Source organism: Pelodiscus sinensis, chromosome 5 (genome assembly GCF_052426305.1).
Source record: "Pelodiscus sinensis isolate ZL-2025 chromosome 5, ASM5242630v1, whole genome shotgun sequence".
In the NCBI taxonomy this organism is placed as follows: Eukaryota; Metazoa; Chordata; order Testudines; family Trionychidae; genus Pelodiscus; species Pelodiscus sinensis.
Genome location: NC_143056.1, coordinates 133,245,166 through 133,266,450, shown reverse-complemented (window position 1 = coordinate 133,266,450; position 21,285 = coordinate 133,245,166). Strand labels below are relative to the sequence as shown.

General features: G+C 46.3%; 3 protein-coding genes across 3 annotated transcripts; all 3 read right to left on the bottom strand.

The window, feature by feature from the left end:
* Positions 1-5,959: 5,959 nt before the first annotated feature.
* On the bottom strand, positions 5,960-6,898 carry LOC102450955 (olfactory receptor 5AR1-like). The gene has a single exon (XM_075926100.2). The coding sequence runs from the start codon at positions 6,896-6,898 to the stop codon at positions 5,960-5,962; it is 939 nt and encodes a 312-aa protein (XP_075782215.2).
* Positions 6,899-13,600: 6,702 nt separating this feature from the next.
* On the bottom strand, positions 13,601-14,539 carry LOC149524417 (olfactory receptor 5AR1-like). Its single transcript, XM_089778856.1, has one exon. The coding sequence runs from the start codon at positions 14,537-14,539 to the stop codon at positions 13,601-13,603; it is 939 nt and encodes a 312-aa protein (XP_089634982.1).
* Positions 14,540-19,117: 4,578 nt separating this feature from the next.
* On the bottom strand, positions 19,118-19,705 carry LOC102450530 (olfactory receptor-like protein OLF2). Its single transcript, XM_006136547.3, has one exon. The coding sequence runs from the start codon at positions 19,703-19,705 to the stop codon at positions 19,118-19,120; it is 588 nt and encodes a 195-aa protein (XP_006136609.3).
* Positions 19,706-21,285: the final 1,580 nt, after the last annotated feature.

Here is a 21,285-nt window from a genome sequence, read left to right as displayed (position 1 = left end):
ATAATTCCTAACATCCTGTTTGCCTTTTTGACCGCTGCTGCACATGATGTGGAAGTTTTCAGAGAACTATCCACGATAACTCCAAGATCTCTTTTCTGATTTCTTGTAGCCAACTTAGCCCCCATCATACTGTACGTACAGTTGGGGTTATTTTTCCCAGCGTGCATTACTTTACACTTATCCACATTAAATTTCATTTGCCATTTTGTTGCCCAATCACTCAGTTTGGTGAGAGCTTTTTGAAGTTCTTCACAGTCTGCTTCTGTCTTGACTATCTAAAACAGTTTAGTATCATCCGCAAACTTTACCACCTCACTGCTTACCCCTTTCTTCAGATCATTTGTGAATAGGTTGAACAGTATTGGTGCAAGGACTGATCCGTGGGGGACACCACTAGTTATCCCTGTCCATACTGAAAATTTACCATTTATTCCATCCCTTTGTTTCCTGTCTTTTAACCAGTTCTCAATCCAGGAAAGGCCCTGCCCTCTTATTCAATGGCAATGTAATTTAAACAGGAGCCTTTTGTGAGGGGTGTTGTCAAAAGCTTTCTGAAATCTAAGTATATTATATCTACTGGATCCCCCTTGTCCACATGTTTGTTAACCCCTTCAAAGAACTGTGAGGGTACGTCTACACTACAGCGCTAGTTCGAACTAACTTAGTTCGAATTAGTTAATTCGAACTAAGCTAGTTCGAACTAACGCATCTAGAACTAAAAACTAGTTCGAACTAGCGTTTTGCTAGTTCGAACTAGTAAGTCCACATTGAGTGGACTCTGAACAGGGCTTAAGGATGGCCGGAAGCAGTGCCGGCAGGGCATAAAAGGAGGACTTAGAGCATGGAGATGCTGTCTCAGGCTAGCCGAGGGCTGCGCTTAAAGGGTCCCGACCCCCACCCCGGACACACAGTTCTCAGGGGTGCCCCGCTTGCAAAGAAGTTCTGGCTTGGAGTGCCCTGAGTGCCCACACTGGGCACATCACAGCACTCGGCCATCAGCCCGGCTGCACTTGCCGCAGGCTGCCATCTGGGGAGAGGGAGTAATTGGGGGGCTGCAGGAGAGCTTCCACCCCCAGAAGCCCGCAGAGCCAGCCCAGTCCTCCCCATCGGGGGCTCGTACCCCATTCCTCCCTCACCTCCTTCCACTTGCCCTTCCCTAGCCCCCCTTCTTCTTGATGTACAAAATAAAGATAACGTTTCTTCCAACATTGACTCTGTCTTTATTGAAAAAAACTGGGGGAGACTGGGAAAAGGAGGTGGGAGAGGGGAAGAGAAAGGCTGGGAGAGGGGAGGGCAACTAACATGATCAGGGGTTGGGAACAGGTCCCAGATGAAGAGAGGCTACAGAGACTGGGACTGTTCAGCTTAGAAAAGAGGAGACGGAGGGGGGACAGGATAGAGGTCTCTAAAAGCAGGGGTTGGGTGGAGAGGGTGCATTCAGAAAAGTTCTTCATGAGTTCCCATAAAGAAGGACTAGAGGACACCAAAGGAAAGGACTGGGTAGCAGGCTTGAAACTAGTAAGAGAAAGTTGTTGTTCTTGACAAAGCAAATAGTTAACCTGTGGAACTCCTTGCTGCAGGAGGCTGTGAAGGCTAGAACTAGAACAGAGTTTAAAGGGAAGTGAGATCAAGTCATGGACGTTGGGTCCATGGAGTCCTATTAGCCAGAGGGTAGGAGTGGTGTCCCTGCCCAAAGTTTGTGGAAGGCTGGAGAGGGATGGCACGAGACAAATGGCTTGGTCATTGTCTTCGGTCCATCCCCTCCAGGGTCCCTAGGGTTGGCCGCTGTGGGCAGACAGGCTACTGGGCTAGATGGACCTTTGGTCTGACCCAGGACGGCCATTGTAAGCTCAGGGCTCAGTGTCGGGGGTCTCAGTGGACCCCCTTGATTTTCATGCACACCTGGTCCTGGGTGGCCAGGCTGGCAGCTCTCCTGCCCTAGACGGCCACTTTCCTGTGCCTAGTGCGGAGATCGTGGACGAGGTCCACGATGTCCGCACTAGCCCAGGAAGGTGCCCGCCTCTTGCGGTCCAGGGCAAGCTCCCGGGAGCCGCCAGCCTGGTCCCGGCAAGAGGGGGTGGGCTGGGGGGCATCGGGTGGGTGGATCTGTGCCGTGCCAGGTGCAGGGTCTGCTAGCTGGGTGCTGGCAGGCTTGCACCTGGCACGGGCACCGTAGCCAGCCCGTGCCCCTTTAAGGGGTCCGGGGCCGGGAGGGGGGCATAGAGTTTCCCTGGTGTTGGCCAGAGTGGCCACCAGGGAAACCTGGGGAGGGCTAGCCTCCCACTAGTTCGAACTAAAGGGCTACACAGCCCTTAGTTCGAACTAGCTAGTTCGAACTAGGCGTTAGTCCTCGTAAAATGAGGTTTACCTAGTTCGAACTAAGCGCTCCGCTAGTTCGATTCAAATTCGAACTAGCGGAGCGCTAGTGTAGCGCATAGGAAAGTTAGTTCGAACTAACGTCCGTTAGTTCGAACTAACTTTCTAGTGTAGACATACCCTAATAGATTAGTAAGACAGGATTTCCCTTTACAGAAACCATGCTGACTTTTGTCCAACAAATTATGTTCTTCTACATGCCTGACAATTTTATTCTTTACTATCGTTTCGACTAATTTGCCCGGTACTGAAGTTAGACTTGCCGGTTTGTAATTGCCAAGAACGCCTCTAGAGTCCCTTTTAAATATTGGTATCAATATTATGAAGGGGTGGATAGTCCCGAAGTCCCCTGCTGGAGGTTTGTGGAGCTGCCACACCTTGCTTCAGGGAAAAGAGTAGAGAACCAGTCCTCCAAGCAAGCTAGAGTGGCTGCTTCTGCTACAGCCAATAAGGGCCCAACAAGCTGATGTGGAGAAGCTGCTGAGATAAGGCCTGGCAGTTCCTCTCTGGAGCTCAAGCCAGGCAGACCCAAGGACTGAGTGGGAAGACAGTGATACTATGGACAGCTCCGAGTGTGGGCTGCTTTGCAAACTCAGCTGAATCCCAGGTCTGGAGGCTGAAGACCAGCCATGATGGGCTGTGGCAAATTGCAGAACCCTGGACAGGTTGCAGTGAAGACTTCATCTCAAAGCCCTGATAGGGCATGGCTACTCAGCAGGACTAAACTCAAATTAAGCTACGTAACTTGAGCTATGCTAATGGTGTAGGTAGTTTAAGTTGAAATAGCATATTTTGATTTTTGGTGCTGTCTACACAGCAGCTATTTTGAGAGAGAGCACTGTTCCCCCAACTTCCCTTATCCCTCGTACAATGAGGGTTATAGGAGACATTGTAAGCAGTCCTCCAGCTTGACACTATTTCAACATTATGTCAAAATAGCTGCTTGTTGTGTAGACGTAGCCAAACAGGGCAAGAACAATTCAGCTTCTTCCCAGGAGACTGAGAAGAAAGGGCATCTGGGATACGTCCACTCTCAGAGCAAGCAGAGAGGAGTTGGTGGACACACATCCGTGGCCACAAGGGGAAACTCGAGAGGCACCTTAGAGACTCACAAAAATACACAGTAACATGGCCTTTCGTGAGCAAAACCCACTTCATCACATGGGGTATGTCTAGACTACAGGCTTTTGTCGACCAGGCTTTGTCGACAGATACTGTCGACAACACTTCTCTCAACAAAGAGCATCTAGACTACATCCAGGTCTGTTGTCAAAGCAAGGTGCTTTGTCGACATGACAGTATAGACGCAAAGGACGGTGTAGAGACAATAATGCCTTCTGTTGACAGAACTCTGTCAACAAAAGGCTTTATTCCTCGTAGAAAGATGTTTTCCGCCATCAACAAAACTGCCCAGTTCTGTTAAAATTATGTCGACAGAACTCAGAAGTAGTGTAGACGCAGGTATAGTTCTGTCAACAAAAGGCCTCTTTAGTTGACAAAACCCTGTAATCTAGACACTCCCTGACTTGTAGCATCACGTTTTCCTCCTAATGCCATATATCTTTCAATAGCTCCCCAGTGGGCACCACTTAAAAGGAGGGGGGAACCAATATGCCCTGTAGCACTGAGTAATACCTGGGATAATTTTGTTACTGCAGTGACAAAGGGAGGAATTTCATTCTGGGGCTCCAGCAGTTTTCCTACATGCGTCATTGGTGCGGCAAGACCAGAGGTGCCAGTCTCAAAACTGCCAGGCCTAGAGGTGCCAGGACTCAGCTCTGGCAAGTCCTGGCATATGTTTGGCCCTGAGAATAGGAATAGGTTATGTTCAGGACTCCAGAGGGAACAATTTCAAAGTTCAGGCTCTGCTCATTACCTTGCATTGAGTGCTGAGGTTTTACAGCCTACGTGCATTGTATACGAACCATGCTGCATGCAGGCTCAGACCAGCACAGTATTTTAATAGTCAAACACACAAACCCGAATGGGATACCATCCCTCATTGCTGAAGAGAGAAAGAATTTGGTTTATTTTCTACATTCTCCCCACTTGATCTCGATAGCGCCTTATCCACCATTCCTATGTTGCAGAGCTGCGGAGGCCATGTTTGTAAGAGTGAGATGAACCTAGGCCGTGTCCAGACTCAGGGTTTTTTTCGGGAAAAGTAGCCTTTTCCCGAAAAAACTTCCCCTGCGTCCAGACTCAAGCCGCGTTCTTTCGAAATTATTTCGAAAGAATGCGGCTTTTCTTTCGATGGCGGTAAACCTCATTTCACGAGGAAGAACGCCTTCTTTCGAAAGTTCCTCTTTCGAAAGAAGGCGTTCTTCAATGTAAAGAGGCCGTCTTCGAAAGAGAGCATCCAGACTCACTGGGTGCTCTCTTTCGAAAAAGCGGATTTCTCTTTCGAAAGATCCGCCTGCAGTCTAGACGCGATCTTTCGAAAGAGGCTCTTTCGAAAGATGCTTTCGAAAGAGCCTCTTTCGAAAGAAGCCTGCAGTCTAGACATAGCCCTAGGAGAAATCACGCTATGCCAGGCATAGCCTGCAGAGCATGAGTTTCAAGAGTGCCTTGAATTTTGGGGTGCTCAGATTGAGAGTCTGTCATGACAGAGCAGCCCAGGAATGCAGAATCAATTTCCCTTTCCTGTGAGCATCAGCAAACATGTAGCATCTAAACAGACCTGTAATGTTCACTACAGACATTAAGATCCCCATGTCTTGGAATGGGGACACTCCACACCCTTAGCCTATGGGTAGCAAGCTATGGAAAGGGATGTGAAATACAATGGATCCCCACAACAGACACATAAGTCTCCTACTGCCCTCGCTCAGTGTCAACACCCCTGGACGGTATAAATGAAGTTGACTTGAAGTACTGTGGGATTAACATGGACCAGCCCTGAGAAAGATCCAAGATAGAACATAACCCAGTGAAAAGCTGGCTGTTCAGCAATGTGGGTCACCCGTTGCTCAATGCATATGATAGAGAAAATTCACACTTTCCCTGCTATTTTGTGCTCAGTTCAGTGCAGACTGTCACAGAGGTATTGCACCCACTGTGCTCTCTCTCGCTAATGCTACGCTTGCTATTACTTGCTCTGTTGTTACCTCACTTAAAATACTGGCCGGTGGAATGGAATTCACCTTTCCCCTCGTTCTGCCTGGACACAAAGCAGGTGACAGTCAATAGAAGAACCCCAAAGAAAGGGCTACAGAGTAGCAGGATGATGGGCAAACAGAGCCAGAAATCACACACGTCACCCTTGGAACTGCATAGTGAAATCAACACCTTTGGAAAAAAGAGGGAGCTAGATATGTTACACTCCCTCCCCCCCACACTTTCTCAAAACCAACAGCTCCCAGCTTTCAAAACAGATCTCATCTCTATTTGTGTGCACACAAGGACAGTAGCCAAAGGCAGACCTGATGTCAACAGGGAGCTGCAGCCCGTGTTGGAATACAGACACATGCATAATAACAATATAATAATCAATAAAACCACAATGGGCTGTGTGAAATGACATGCTAATTGAAGTCACCTGCTTCCATTTCCCATCTCTCCACCAGCACTGAGTCAATCAGACTCAGAACTGGGTCAGGAGTTTGTTCGTGGCTTTCCTCAGTGAATCCTTCACCTCCCTGTTCCTCAGGCTGTAGATGAGGGGATTCAATAAGGGGATCACCAGTGTGTAAAACACTGAAGATATTTTGTCCGTGTCCATGGAGTAGCTGGAGGTGGGTCGGAAATACATGAAGAGGAGGGCGCCATAAAACAATCCCACTGCAGCCAGGTGGGAAGCGCAGGTGGAGAAGGCTTTGAGCCGACCCTCAGCAGAGCGGATCCGCAGGATGGTGTAAATGATATAGACGTAGGAGAGGAGGGTGGTCACAACACTGATTCCTACAATGTAGAACATGGCAGCCAACAACACAATGTCACTGATGCGGGTGTCAGAGCAGGAGAGCACCAGCAGTGGGGGAATATCACAGAAGAAATGATTGATGACGTTAGAGAGGCAGAATGACAGCTGGAATGTAAGACACGTGTGTATCACTGAATCCACGAACCCCACAACACAAACCCCGGCCACGAGAAGGTTACAGCGCTGCCGGGACATGATGACCGTATAGAGCAGTGGGTTACGGATGGCCACATAACGGTCGTACGCCATCACAGCCAGCAAGAAACACTCAAAATCAGAGAAAAAGATAGAGAAAAATATCTGCACAGCACAGGCAGTGTAGGAAATGCTTTTCTTCTCAGATAAGAAATCCTGCAGCATCTTAGGGGCTACTACTGTGGAACAGCAGAGATCACAGAAAGACAAAGTCCAGAGGAAAAAGTACATGGGGGTGTGGAGTTGGGAATCGGTTGTGATTAACACCATCATCCCCCCATTCCACACCACAGTGATAACATATATAAGTAGGAACAACACAAAGAGAGGGACCTGCAGCTCCGGACGATCAGTCAGTCCTGTGAGAATGAACTCAGTCACCACGGAGTGATTTCCCTCTTCCATCTCCTCTGAGCAGAGATCAGGCAGCTGCAGGGGTGTGGGCAGTGGGATGTCTCAGGGAACCTGTCCCTTTTTCGTAATGAAGTAAGTGAAGAAAAATGGAGGTTAGTTTCTTAATAGGTAGCAGTACTGGATCAGGGAAGGGCTCGGTCCAGAGAGCCAGATGTTCATAGCTGCTCATTCTACGTGGTTCATCAATTTCAGCCACTGTACCCATACAAGGACACGGTGGTGAATTGTCACAGAAACTCTCCTGTTCGCTAATCTGAGCAGCAAACAGCAACTCGTGACTCTGCTGAGGGTGAATCATGGTAAAAATCATCTTTATGTGATGGGATTATTCCTTATCGTAAAAAGGGGTGAGAGTAAATGAGTGTCGGTCTTTCCACCCTCTTTGGGCAAGGGGAGCTCTGCGGCTCTACATGTCGGTTTGGTGTGGTCTGCTGAGTCTCTTGGGCATCTGATAATGGAATTTATATTTGTCTGTATCAAACCCCCAAGACTTAGTGGAACACACCATCTTCTGTGACTACATCATCACCTATTTTTTTCAATCAAAAATGTCTTTCCTTAATTCAGGAAGTAGGAGCAGGGGCATTTAGTGCTGCAGGACTTCAACTCAGTGCCTGCCAATCACCATGGTGTCTGTACCGGTGTGTGACTATGATGCAGGACAACAGCACGTACCTGCTGACAGCAGAGAGAGATGGGCTGGCGCGTCTCCGTCCACCAAAACTGACACTTTGGTGCAATTGGGAAGGTTTATACTGAGATCTGTGATCTATGGGACAAGATCTCAGGAGTCACTTAGCTCAGAGAGTCACAACAACAAATTAATGAGCTCAGGGAATGTCAGCCATAGAGCTGATACCCTAGGGAATAATTTGGTACCTTCTTTTCTCCTATGTTAGTTAGTGATGCAATTTCTATCAGAGTTGCAGAGTCCATGCTTGTGAGATATTTCATTCTGGTCTTATCTCTGCAAGTTTGGTCCTGTGTGGAGCTGACCCTGAAAGGGTTTGTTTGTGGAGACCAACATCTTCCAGCTGTATATTTACCATTTCAGGTCAGAAACAAAACACACAGAGATGCCCCAGGTACCACATCCCACCTTCTCTGCTATGGGCCGGGCTCCCAGGCTGGAATCCATCCCTCTCTGGTACATGATGGTCTGTCCTCCTGCAGAACTGAGCTGGGACATTGCTAGAGTCTCACAGTCACTATTAGCTGAGAAGGGGAGAATTTGCTTTAGGAAGGAAAATATTTCCATTTAAAACCAGGTGGAATGAAAATCCAATTCCCCACCAATAACACTTTGAAAGAGAATTGTCCAGCCAGCTTTAGCCCCAGCTAGGGAACCAAAGGAACAAAAAGCCCCATCTCTATTCATGATCAGCCTGACTTCCATCCTGTCAGGGGCAAGGACTGGTGGAAGGAAGGACAGAAGGAAGACAAAACTCTGAGAGAGGCGTATTCCTGAGTAGGTGTAATCAGCAGGACGTTTGCCCAGAAAGTTCAGGGCTCCCAATTTCTCCATTTTAAGCTTAGAAAAGACCTGCTCTATTGAGCTGAGCAGGATGCAAACACAGGAAAGAGCTGCTATCAGCACCTGGTACCTCAGGAGGCCAAAAGAGAAGTTCTACATTTGGCACATTGAACACCATCAGCTGGATATCTTGGGCAGGAGAAAACATTAGCTCATTTATTGTCTTGATTCTTCCGGCTGGGGATCCATAAGGAGGCTGCTAACTTTTGCGCATCCTTCCTGGATGGCCTGGAAGAGGCAACAAAAGGTTCACGGCAGGCTCTCCTGATACCCTTGTGGGTCCATCTTTGAAAGAACAGGGGGTTGAAGGCCATGGCCATGGCCACCAGCACATACGGGTCATTGTGGACTGTGCCACGTGTTATCCAGAAGTAGTTCCTTTGTGCTCAGTAACGTGTGCAAACTGTAGCCACCAAATTGGTACAGCTGTCCTCTTCTTTTGGTCTAGCTGCTGAAATCCTGATGGACCAGGGGACAAATTTCAGGTCATGATTGTTAAGAGAGAATCTCAAGTTAAAGCACCTCCAAACCTTGGTGTACCATCTCAAACTGATGGCCCGGTGGAGAGGTGCTATCGAACCCTAAAGAGCTAATTAAAGAAATTTTTTAAATACTGACTCTTGTAGTTGGAACCAGCTATTTTCCTAGTTGATGTTTGTGGTGCAGGAGCTACCCAAGGCCTCAAGAGGGTTCTCTCCATGTGAGCTGTTATATGGCTGGCGGATCGAGGGACCTTCTCAAAGAAGCATGGGATGAGCGACCCTGTTGAACCCACAAATGCGAGAATGATGCAGAAACAACTGGGCCAGGCAGCTGGATTTGCCCAAGAAACTGTAGAAAAAGCTCAGCAAACCGATTACTTTAAGGCTGTCCAGGAAAAGAGCAATCAACCTGGGCACCATGTCTTCTTGCTGCTACCCAGCTCCAAAAGTAAATTCTTGGCCAAACGGTAAGGCCCCTCTGAGGTGATATGATGAGTGGGTGAGCTGGAGATCCATTATCCAGAAAAGAAAACGAAAAAACAAATATTTCATGTGAATTTACTAAAACTCTGGAGAGCACAGGAGTCCCTGTTCAGAGATCCCCCTTGGAAGTGACAGATGATTTAGGCCCAGAAGTGAACGTCTCTCAAGCTATTCCAATGTGCCGACCACAGATGGCCTCCTTCCGCATTTGCATTTGCTGGAACATTCCAATATCTTTTTTCCCTCACAACCCAGTCGGACGCATTTGGTGGCAAATCACAACTGGGCAGCTCCAGTGGCCAAACCTGAACTCAAAACCTACCAATTTCCTGAAAAGCTCCTAAAGCAGGAGGTTCAGGCAATCTTAGAGTTTGGAGTTAATCATGAGCCCCAAAACCCTTGGTGTAGTCCAGTGCTCCCAATTATGTGTGAATTTCAGGGCCCAGAACGCAACCTCATAGTTCGACACTTCTCCCATGCCCCACAGGGATGAACTCTTTATTTAGCTGCCAAAAGCAAAGTATGTAACCACTTTGGACTTAAATTAGGGCTATTGGAAAATACCACTTATGGAAGACTCCTGAGGGGGAAAAATCAGCATTTGCCACCCCATTACGGCTCTTCCACTTTACAACTCTGCTCTTCAGACTATATAGGGTGCCAGCCACCTTCCAGCACTAATACTTATTGGAATCCCCATTCCAGATTATCATTGATCATGGACCTTTGACAAGCTGCAAGTCATGAAAGACACAAACCCACAGATTACAATTGTGTCCGGCATTGCAGCACTATGCCTTCAATATTGGGCATCGCCTGGCATCCCAAAATGGGAACACGGATTTTTTTCTCTCATGCAGGTGAAAGTATTAATTTCAGGGACACACCCCAACCACCCTTTTCTTTGAGGGGGAAGGTGTGTGATAAGAACATAAGAACATAAGAACGGCCGTACTGGGTCAGACCAAAGATCCATCTAGCTCAGTAGCCTGTCTGCCAACAGTAGACAACACCAGGTGCCCCAGAGGGGTTGAATCGAAGACAATGATCAAGCAATTTGTCTCCTGCCATCCTTCTCCAGCCTCTGACAAACAGAGGCCAGGGACACCATTTCTATCCCCTAGCTAATAGCCTTTTATTGACCTAACCGCCATGAAATTATCTAGCTTCTCTTTAAACTCTGTTATAGTCCTAGCCTTCACAGCCTCCTCTGGCAAGGAGTTCCACAGGTTGACTACTCGCTGTGTGAAGAACTTTCTTTTATTAGTTTTAAACCTCCTACCCATTAACTTAATTTGTTCTCCTCTAGTTTTTCTATTGTGGGAACTAATAAATAACGTTTCTTTATTTGCTCTCGCCACACCACTCACAATTTTATATACCTCCATCATATCCCCCCTCAGTCTCCTCTTTTCTAAAGTGGAAAGTCCCAGTTGCTTTAAGCTCTCTTTATATGGGACCCTTTCCAAAATCCTAATCATTTTAGTTGCCCTTTTTTGAACCCTTTCTCAGGCCAAAATATTTTTTTGAGGTGAGGAGACCACATTTGTACACAATATTCAGGATGTGGGAGTATCATAGGTTTATGCTGGGGCAGTAAGATATTCTGTGTCTTATTTACTATCCCTTTCTTAATAATTCCTAACATCCTATTTGCATTTTTGACCGCTGCTGCACATGATGTGGAAGTTTTCAAAGAACTATCCACAATAACTCCAAGATCTCTTTCCTGACGTGTCGTAGTGAAATTAGCCCCCATCATACTGTACGTACAGTTGGAGTTATTTTTCCCAATGTGCATTACTTTACACTTCTCCACATTAAATTTCATTTGCCATTTTGTTGCCCAATCACTCAGTTTGGTGAGATCTTTTTGAAGTTCTTCACAGTCTGCTTCTGTCTGGACTATCTAAAATAGTTTAGTATCATCGGCAAACTTTACCACCTCATTGCTTACCCATTTCTTCAGATCATTTGTGAATAAGTTGAACAGTATTGGTGCAAGGACTGATCCGTGGGGGACACCACCCCTCTCCATTCTGAAAATTTACCATTTATTCCAACCCTTTGTTTTCTATCTTTTAACCAGTTCTCAGTCTATGATAGGACCTACCCTTTTACCCCATGACAATGTAATTTACAAAACAGCCTTTTGTGAGGGGTGTTGTCAAAAGCTTTCTGAAATCTAAGCATATTATATCTACTGGACCCCTCTTGTCCACATGTTTGTTAACCCCTTCAAAGAACTGTAATAGATTAGTAAGACATGATTTCCCTTTACAGAAACCATGCTGACTTTTGTCCAACAAATTATGTTCTTCTACATGCCTGACAATTCTATTCTTTACTATCGTTTCGACTAATTTGCCCGGTACTGAAGTTAAACTTGCCCATTTGTAAATGCTAGTATCGCCTCTAGAGTCCTTTTTAAATATTCGTGTCAATATTGTGATGCGGTGGATAGGCACGAAGAACCCTGCTGGAGCTTTGTGGAGCTACCACACTCTGCCTCAGGGAAAAGAGTAAAGAACTGGTCTTCCAAGCATGCTAGAGTGGCTGCTTCTGCTACAGCCAATAGGGGCCCAACAAGCTGATATGGAGAAGCTGCTGGGATAATGCCTGGGAGTTCCTCTCTGGAGCTCAAGCCAGGCAGACCCAAAGATGGAGTAGGAAATAGTGATACTATGGAGAGCTCTGAATGTGGGCTGGTTTGCAAATTCAGCAGAAGATGAGGTCTGGTGGCTGAAGACCAGCCATGATGGTCAGTCTCAAAACTGTCAGGCCTAGAGGTGCCAGGACTCAGCTCTGACAAGCCCTGGCATACATTTGGCCCTGAGAATAGGAACGGGTTATGTTCAGGACTCCAGAGGGAACAGTTTCAAAGTCCAGGTTCTGCTCATTAGCTTGCATCGAGTGCTGAGGTTTTACAGCCCACATTCATTGTATACAAACTATCTTGCGTGCAGGCTTGGAACCAGCACAGTATTTTAATAGTCAAGCACATATACCCGAATGAGAAACCATCCCTCACTGCTGCAGAGAGAAAGAATTTCGTTTAGTTTTTACAAACTCCCCACCTGTTCTCAATAGCGCCTTGTCCTCCATTCCGATGTTGCAAAGCTGCTGACGTCATGTTTCTAAGAGTGGGATGAACGTAGGACAAATCACTCCATGCCAGGCATAGCCTGCAGAGCAAGAGATTCAAGAATGGCTAGTGCCTTGACTTTTGGGGTGCTCAGCTTGACAGGGCAGCCCAGGAGTACAGAATCTATTTCCCTTTCCTGTGAGCATCAGCAAACATGGTAGCATCTAAACAGATCTGTAATGTTCCCTACAGAGATAAAGATCCCCATGTCTAGGAATGGGGAGACTCTACACTACTGAAGGGGCTTTGAAATACAATGGATCCCCACAACAGACACGTAAGTCTCCTACTGCCCTCGCTCAGTGTCAGCACCCCTGGACGGTATAAATGAAGTTGACTTGAAGGATTGTAGGATTAGCATAGACCAGCCCTGAGAAAGATCCAGGAGAGAACATAACCCAGTGAAAAGTTGGCTGTCCAGCAATGTGGATTACCCATTGCTTAATGCATATGATAGAGAAAATTCACACTTTCCGTGCAATTTTGTGTTCAGTTCAGTGAAGACTGTCACAAAGGAGGTGCACACACCGTGCTCCCTCTCGCTAATGTTACACTTGCTATTACTTGCTCTGTTATTACTTAACTTAAAATACTGGCCAGGGGAATGGAATTCACCTTTCCCCTCATTCTGCCTGGATACAAAGCAGGGGAGTCTATAGAAGAACCCCACAGAAAGTGCTACAGAGTAGCAGGATGATGGGCAAACACCACCAGAAATCACACACAACACCCTTGGAACTGCATAATGAAATCAACACCGTTGGAAAAAAAAGGAAGCCAGATTTGTTGCACTCCCCCCCCTTTCTCAATAACAAAAGATCCCAGATTTCAAAGCACATCACATTTATACTTGTGCACACATAAGGTCAGTAGTCAAATGCAGACCTGATCTCAGCAGGGACCTGCAGCCCGTGTTGGAATACAGACACATGCATAATAACAACAATATATTAATCTATAAAACCACAATGGGCTGTGTGAAACGACATGCAAATGGAAGTCACCTGCTTCCATTTCCCATCTCTCCACCAGCACTGAGTCAATAAGACTCAGAACTTTGTCAGGAGTTTATTCATGGCTTTCCTCAGTGAATCCTTCACCTCCCGGTTCCTTAGGCTGTAGATGAGGGGATTCAATAAGGGGATAACCAGCAAGTAAAACACTGAAGCTCTTTTGTCTGTGTCCATGGAATAGCTGGAGGTGGGTCGGAAATACATAAAGAGGAGGGCACCATAAAACATGCCCACTGCAGTCAAGTGGGAAGCGCAGGTGGAGAAGGCTTTGAGCCGGCCCTCGGCAGAGCGGATCCGCAGGATGGTGTAAACGATATACACATAGGAGAGGAGGGTGGTCACAACACTGATTGCTACAATGTAGAACATGGCAGCCAACTGCACAATGTCACTGATGTGGGTGTCAGAGCAGGAGAGCACCAGCAGTGGGGGAATATCACAGAAGAAATGATTGATGACATGAGAGCGGCAGAATGACAGCTGGAATGTCAGATACACCTGTATCACTGAATCCACGAACCCCACAGCACACACCCCAGCCACCAGCAGGTTGCAACGCTGCCTGGACATGATGACCGTATAGAGCAGTGGGTTACGGATGGCCACATAACGGTCATACGCCATCACAGCCAGCAAGAAACACTCACAATCATTGAAAAAGATACAGAAAAATATCTGCACAGCACAGGCAGTGTAGGAAATGCTTTTCTTCTCAGATAAGAAATTCTGCAGCATCTTAGGGGCTACTACTGTGGAACAGCAGAGATCACAGAAAGACAAAGTCCAGAGGAAAAAGTACATGGGGGTGTGGAGTTGGGAATCAGTTGTGATTAACGCCATCATCCCCCCGTTCCACACCACAGTGATAACATATATAAGTAGAAACAACACAAAGAGGGGGACCTGCAGCTCCGGATGATCAGTCAATCCTGAGAGAATGAAATCAGTTGCCACCGAGTGATTTCCCTCTTCCATCTCCTCTGAGCAGAGATCAGGCAGCAGGTCGGCAGTGGGATGGCTCAGGGAACCTCTTCGTTTGTTGTAATGAAAGAAGTGAAGAAAAAAGGAGGTCAGTTTCTTAATAGGAAGCAATACGAGATCAGGGAAGGGCTCAGTCCGCTTTGCAGATGTTCATTGCTGCTCATTCCACTTGATTGATCAATTCCACACTCTGCACCCATACAAGGACTCGGTGGTTAATCATCACAGAAACTCTTCGGTTTACTAAACCGAGCAGCAAACAGCAACTCGTGACTCTGCTGAGGGAGAATCATGGTAAAAATCATCTCCATGTGATGGGATTATTCCTTATCTCAAGAAGCGGTGAGAGTAAACGAGTGTCGGTGTTTCCACCCTCTTTGGGCAAGGGGAGCTCTGCGGCTCTACATGTCGGTTTCGTGTGCTGTGCTAATGAATTTCTTGGGTATCTGATAATCACATTTACATTTGTCTGTATCAAACCCCCAAGGCTTAGTGGAACACACCAGCTTCTGTGACTACATCATCGCCTATTTTTCCCCCCAAAAGTGTCCTTACTTAGCTCAGAAGGTAGGAGCCGGATCTCTTAGTGCTGGAGGATTTCAACTCAGTGCATGTCAATCACCATGGTGTTTGTAAAGGCGTGTGACTCTGATGCAGGACAACAGCCCGTACCTGCTAACAGCAGAGAGAAATGGGCTGGCGCGTCTCCATCCACCAAGACTGACCCTTTGTTGCAATTGGGAAGTTTTATACTGAGCTTTGTGATCTACGGGACGGTATCTCGGGAGCCACTGAGCTCAAAGAGACACAACAACAAATTAATGAGCTCAGGGAATATAAGCCATGGAGCTGATACCTTGGGGAATAATTTGGTGCCTTCTTTTCTCTATGTTAGTTAGTGATGCAATTTCTATCAGAGTTGCCTGAGGGATATTTCATTCTTCTCTTGTCACTGCAATCTGGGTCCTGTGTGGAGCTGACCCAGAACGTGTGTGTTTGTGTAGACCAACATCTTCCAGCTGAACATTTACCATTTCAGCTCAGAAACAAAATACACAGGTACCACTTCCCACCCTTCTCTGCCATGCTATTTGCTTTAGGATGGAAAATATTTCCATTATAAACCAGTTGGAATGAAAACCAGTTCTCAATCCATTAAATACCTTCCCTTTTACCCCATGGCAATGTAATGTACACAACAGTCTTTGGTGAGGGACGTTGTCAAAAGCTTTCTGAATTCTAAGTATATTATATCTACTGGATCCCCCTTGTCCACATGTTTTTAACGCCTTCAAAGAACTGTAAAACAGTAGTAAGACATGATTTCCCTTTACAGAAACCATGCTGACTTTTGTCCAACAAATTATGTTCTTCTACATGCCTGACAATTTTATTCTTTACTATAGTTTCAACTAATTTGCCTGGTACTGAAGTAAGACTTACCAGTTTGTAATTGCCAGGATCGCCTCTAGAGCCCTTTTAAAATATTGTGAGGGGTGGATAGGCCCGAAGTCCCCTGCTGGAGGTTTGTGGAGCTGCCACACTCTGCCTCAGGGAAAAGAATAGAGAACCGGTCCTTCAAGCAAGCTACAGTGTCTGTTTCTGCTACAGCCAATAAGGGCCCAACAAGCTGATATGGAGAAGCTGCTGGGATAATGCCTGGCAGACCCAAGGACTGAGTGGGAAGATAATGATACTATGGAGAGCTCTGAGTGTGGGCTGGTTTGCAAATTCAACTGAAGCCCAGGTCTGGTGGCTGATGACCGGCCATGATGGGCTGTAGCAAACTGCAGAACCCTGGACAGGGTGCAGTGAGGACTTCATCTCAAAACCCTGATAGGGCATGGCTACTCAGCAGGGCTAATCTCAAAATAAACTATGTAACTTGAGCTATGATAATTGTGTAGCTAGTTTAAGTTGAAATAGCTTAATCTGACTTTTGGTGCTGTCTACACAGCACTTATTTTGAGAGAGAGCACTGTTCCCCCAACTTCCCTTACGCTCATACAATGAGGGTTATAGGAGTCATTGTAAGCAGTCCTCCAGCTTGACATTATTTCAACAGTAAGTCAAAATAGCTGCTTGTTGTGTAGACGTAGCCAAACAGGTCAAGGACAATTCGGCTTCTTCCCAGGAGACTGAGAAGAAAGGGCATCTGGGATATGTCCACTCTCAGAGCCAATCAGAGAGGAGATTGTGGACACACATCCGTGGCCACAAGGGGGAACTCGAGAGGCACTTTAGAGACTCACAAAAATACATAATAACATAGCCTTTTGTGAGCAAAACCAACTTCATCACATGGGGTATGTCTAGAGAGACTTTGTCGACAGATACTGTCGAAAACACTTCTATCATCAAAGAGCGTCTAGACTACATCCGATTCTGTTGTCAAAGCAAGCCACTTTGTTGACATGAGAGTATAGTCGCAAAGGACAGTGTAGCTACAGTAATGCCTTCTGTCGACAGAACTCTGTGAACAAAAGGCATTATTCATCGTAGAAAGATGTTTACCGCCATCGAAAAAATGTAGTGTAGACGCAGGTAAAGTTCTGTCTACAAGGGTGTGTCTAGACTACAGGGTTTTGTCGACAAAAGTGGACTTTTGTCGACAAAACTATACTTGCGTCCACACTGCCTTTGAGTTATGTCGACATAACGTCGACAAAACTCAGCAGTTTTGTCGACGTATGTAAACCTCATTCTATGAGGAATAACGCCTTTTGTCGACAGAGTTCTGTCAATAGAAGGCATTATTGCATCTACACTGTCCTTTGCGTCCACACTGTTATGTCGACAAAGCGGCTTGCTTTGTCGACAGAACTGGATGTAGTCTGGACGCTCTATGTCGACGTAAGTTTTGTCAACAGATTCTGTCGACAAAACTTATGTCGACGTAAGCCTGTAGTCTAGACATACCCCAAAAGGCCACTTTAGTCGACAAAACCCTGTAGTCTAGACACACCCTGACTTGTAGTTTCACGTTTTCCTCCTAATGCCATCAATCTTCCAATAGCTCTCCAGTGGGCACCACTTAAAAGGAGGGAGGAACCAATATGCCCTGTAGCAATGAGGAATACTTGGGATAATTTTGCTACCGCAGTGACAAACGGAGTAATTTCATTCTGGGGCTCCAGCAGTTGTCTCATGTGTGTCACTGGTGCGGCAAGACCAGAGGTGCCAGTCTCAAAACTGTCAGACCTACAGGTGCCAGGACTCAGCTCTGACAAGCCCTGGCATATGTTTGGCCCTGAGAATAGGAATGGGTTATGTTCAGGACTTCAGAGGGAAAAATTTCAAAGTCCAGGTTCTGCTCATTAGCTTGCATCGAGTGCTGAGGTTTTACAGCCCACATTCATTGTACACAAACCATCCTACGTGCAGGCTCGGACCAGCACAGTATTTTAATAGTCAAGCACAAAAACCCGAATGAGATACCATCCCTCACTGCTGCAGAGAGAAAGAATTTCGTTTAGTTTTTACATTCTCCCCACTTGAACTCAATAGCGCCTTTTCTGCCGTTCCTATGTTTCAGAGCAGCTGACACCATGTTTGTAAGAGTGGGATGAACGTAGGACAAATCACGCCATGCCAAGCATAGCCTGCAGAGCAAGAGTTTCAAGAATGGCTAGTGCCTTGAATTTTGGGGTGCTCAGCTTGAGAGGCTGTCATGACAGGGCAGCCCAGGAGTGCAGAATCTATTTCCCTTTTCTGTGAGCATCAGCAAACATGTAGCATCTAAACAGACCTGTAATGTTCCCTACAGAGATAAAGATCCCCATGTCTTGGAATGGGGACACTCCACACCCTTAGCCCATGGGTAGCAAGCTATGGAAAGGGATGTGAAATACAATGGATCCCCACAACAGACACATAAGTCTCCTACTGCCCTCGCTCAGTGTCAGCACCCCTGGACGGTATAAATGAAGTTGACTTGAAGTACTGTGGGATTAGCATGGACCAGCCCTGAGAAAGATCCAGGATAGAACATAACCCAGTGAAAAGTTGGCTGTTCAGCAATGTGGGTTACCCGTTGCTCAATGCATATGATAGAGAAAATTCACAATTTCTGTTCAATTTTGTGTTCGGTTCAGTGTAGACTGTCACATAGGAGGTGCACACACCGTGCTCTCTCTCGCTATCGCTACGCTTGCTGTTACTTGCTCTGTTGTTACTTAACTTAAAATACTGGCCAGTGGAATAGAAATCACCATTATCCTCCTTCTGCCTGGACACAAAGCAGGTGACAGTCAATAGAATAACCCCAAAGAAAGTAGCTGGATGATGGGCAAACACCACCAGAAATCACACACAACACCCTTAGAACTGCATAATGAAATCAACACCGTTGGAAAAAAGAGGGAGCTAGATTTGTTGCACTCCCCCCCCTTTCTCAATAACAAAAGATCCCAGATTTTAAAGCACATCACATCTATACTTGTGCACAGACACATGCATAATAACAACAATATTTTAATCAATAAAACCACAATAGGCTGTGTGAAACGACATGCAAATGGAAGTCACCAGCTTCCATTTCCCATCTCTCCACCAGCACTGAGTCAATCAGACTCAGGACTTTGTCAGGAGTTTGTTTATGGCTTTCCTCAGTGAATCCTTCACCTCCCGGTTCCTTAGGCTGTAGATGAGGGGATTCAATAAGGGGATAACCAGCAAGTAAAACACTGAAGCTCTTTTGTCTGTGTCCATGGAATAGCTGGAGGTGGGTCGGAAATACATAAAGAGGAGGGTGCCATAAAACATGCCAACTGCAGTCAAGTGGGAAGCGCAGGTGGAGAAGGCTTTGAGCCGGCCCTCGGCAGAGCGGATCCGCAGGATGGTGTAAATGATATAGACGTAGGAGAGGAGGGTGGTCACAACACTGATTGCTACAATGTAGAACATGGAAGCCAACTGCACAATGTCACTGATGCGGGTGTTAGAGCAGGAGAGCACCAGCAGTGGGGGAATATCACAATAGAAATGATTGATGACATGAGAGCGGCAGAATGACAGCTGGAATGTCAGATACACATGTATTAATGAATCCACGAACCCCACAGCACACACCGCAGCCACCAGCAGGTTGCAACGCTGCCTGGACATGATGACCGTATAGAGCAGTGGGTTACGGATGGCCACATAACGGTCGTACGCCATCACTGCCAGCAAGAAACACTCACAATCATTGAAAAAGATACAGAAAAATATCTGCACAGCACAGGCAGTGTAGGAAATGCTTTTCTTCTCAGATAAGAAATTCTGCAGCATCTTAGGGGCTACTACTGTGGAACAGCAGAGATCACAGAAAGACAAAGTCCAGAGGAAAAAGTACATGGGGGTGTGGAGTTGGGAATCAGTTGTGATTAACGCCATCATCCCCCCGTTCCACACCACAGTGAAAACATATATAAGTAGGAACAACACAAAGAGGGGGACCTGCAGCTCCGGATGATCAGTCAATCCTGAGAGAATGAAATCAGTTGCCATCGAGTGATTTCCCTCTTCCATCTCCTCTGAGCCAAGATCAGGCAGCAGGTTGGCAGTTGGATGGCTCAGGGCACCTGTTCCTTTATTGTAATGAAAGAAGTGAAGAAAAAAGGAGGTCAGTTTCTTAATAGGAAGCAGTACAAGATCAGGGAAGGGCTCAGTCCACGTAGCAGATGTTCATTGCTGCTCATTCCACTTGATTGATCAATTTCACGCACTGCACCCATACAAGGACACGGTTGTTAATCATCACAGAAAGTCTTCGGTTTATTAAACCGAGCAGAAAACAGCAACTCGTTACTCTGCTGAGGGAGAATCATGGTAAAAATCATCTCCATGTGATAGGATTATTCCTTATCTCAAGAAGCGGTGAGAGTAAATGAGTGTCCGTCTTTCCACCCTCTTTGGGCAAGGGGAGATCTGGGGCTCTACATGTCGGTTTCGTGTGCTGTGCTAATGAATTTCTTGGGTATCTGATAATCACATTTATATTAGTCTGTATCAAACCCCCAAGACTTAGTGGAACACACCAGCTTCTCTGACTACATCATCGCCTATTTTTTTCACCCAAAAGTGTCCTTACTTAGCTCAGGAGGTAGGAGCCAGATCTCTTAGTGCTAGAGGATTTCAACTCAGTGCATGTCAATCACCATGGTGTCTGTACAGGTGTGTGACTCTGATGCAGGACTACAGCACGTACCTGCAGACAGCAGAGAGAGATGGGCTGGCGCGTCTCCGTCCACCAAAACTGACACTTTGGTGCAACTGGGAAGTTTTATACTGAGCTCTGTGATCTATGGGACAAGATCTTGGGAGCCAATGTGCTCAGAGAGACACAAAAACAAATTAATGAGCTCAGGGAATGTTAGCCATGGAGCTGATACCTTGGGGAATAATTTGGCGCCTTGTTTTCTCCTATGTTAGTTAGTGATGCAATTTCTATCAGAGTTGCCTGAGGGATATTTCATTCTGCTCTTGTCACTGCAATCTGGGTCCTGTGTGGATCTAACCCAGAAAGTGTGTGTTTGTGGAGACCAACATCCTCCAGCTGAACATTTACCGTTTCAGGTCAGAAACAAAACACACAGAGGTACCACATCCCACCTTCTCTGCCATGCTATTTGCTTTAGGATGGCAAATATTTCCATGATAAACCAGTTGGAATCAAAATTCAATTCCCCCAAAAAAACACTTTTAAAGAAAATTGTCCAGCCAGGCTTACCCCAGCTGGGGAACCAAAGTAACAAAAA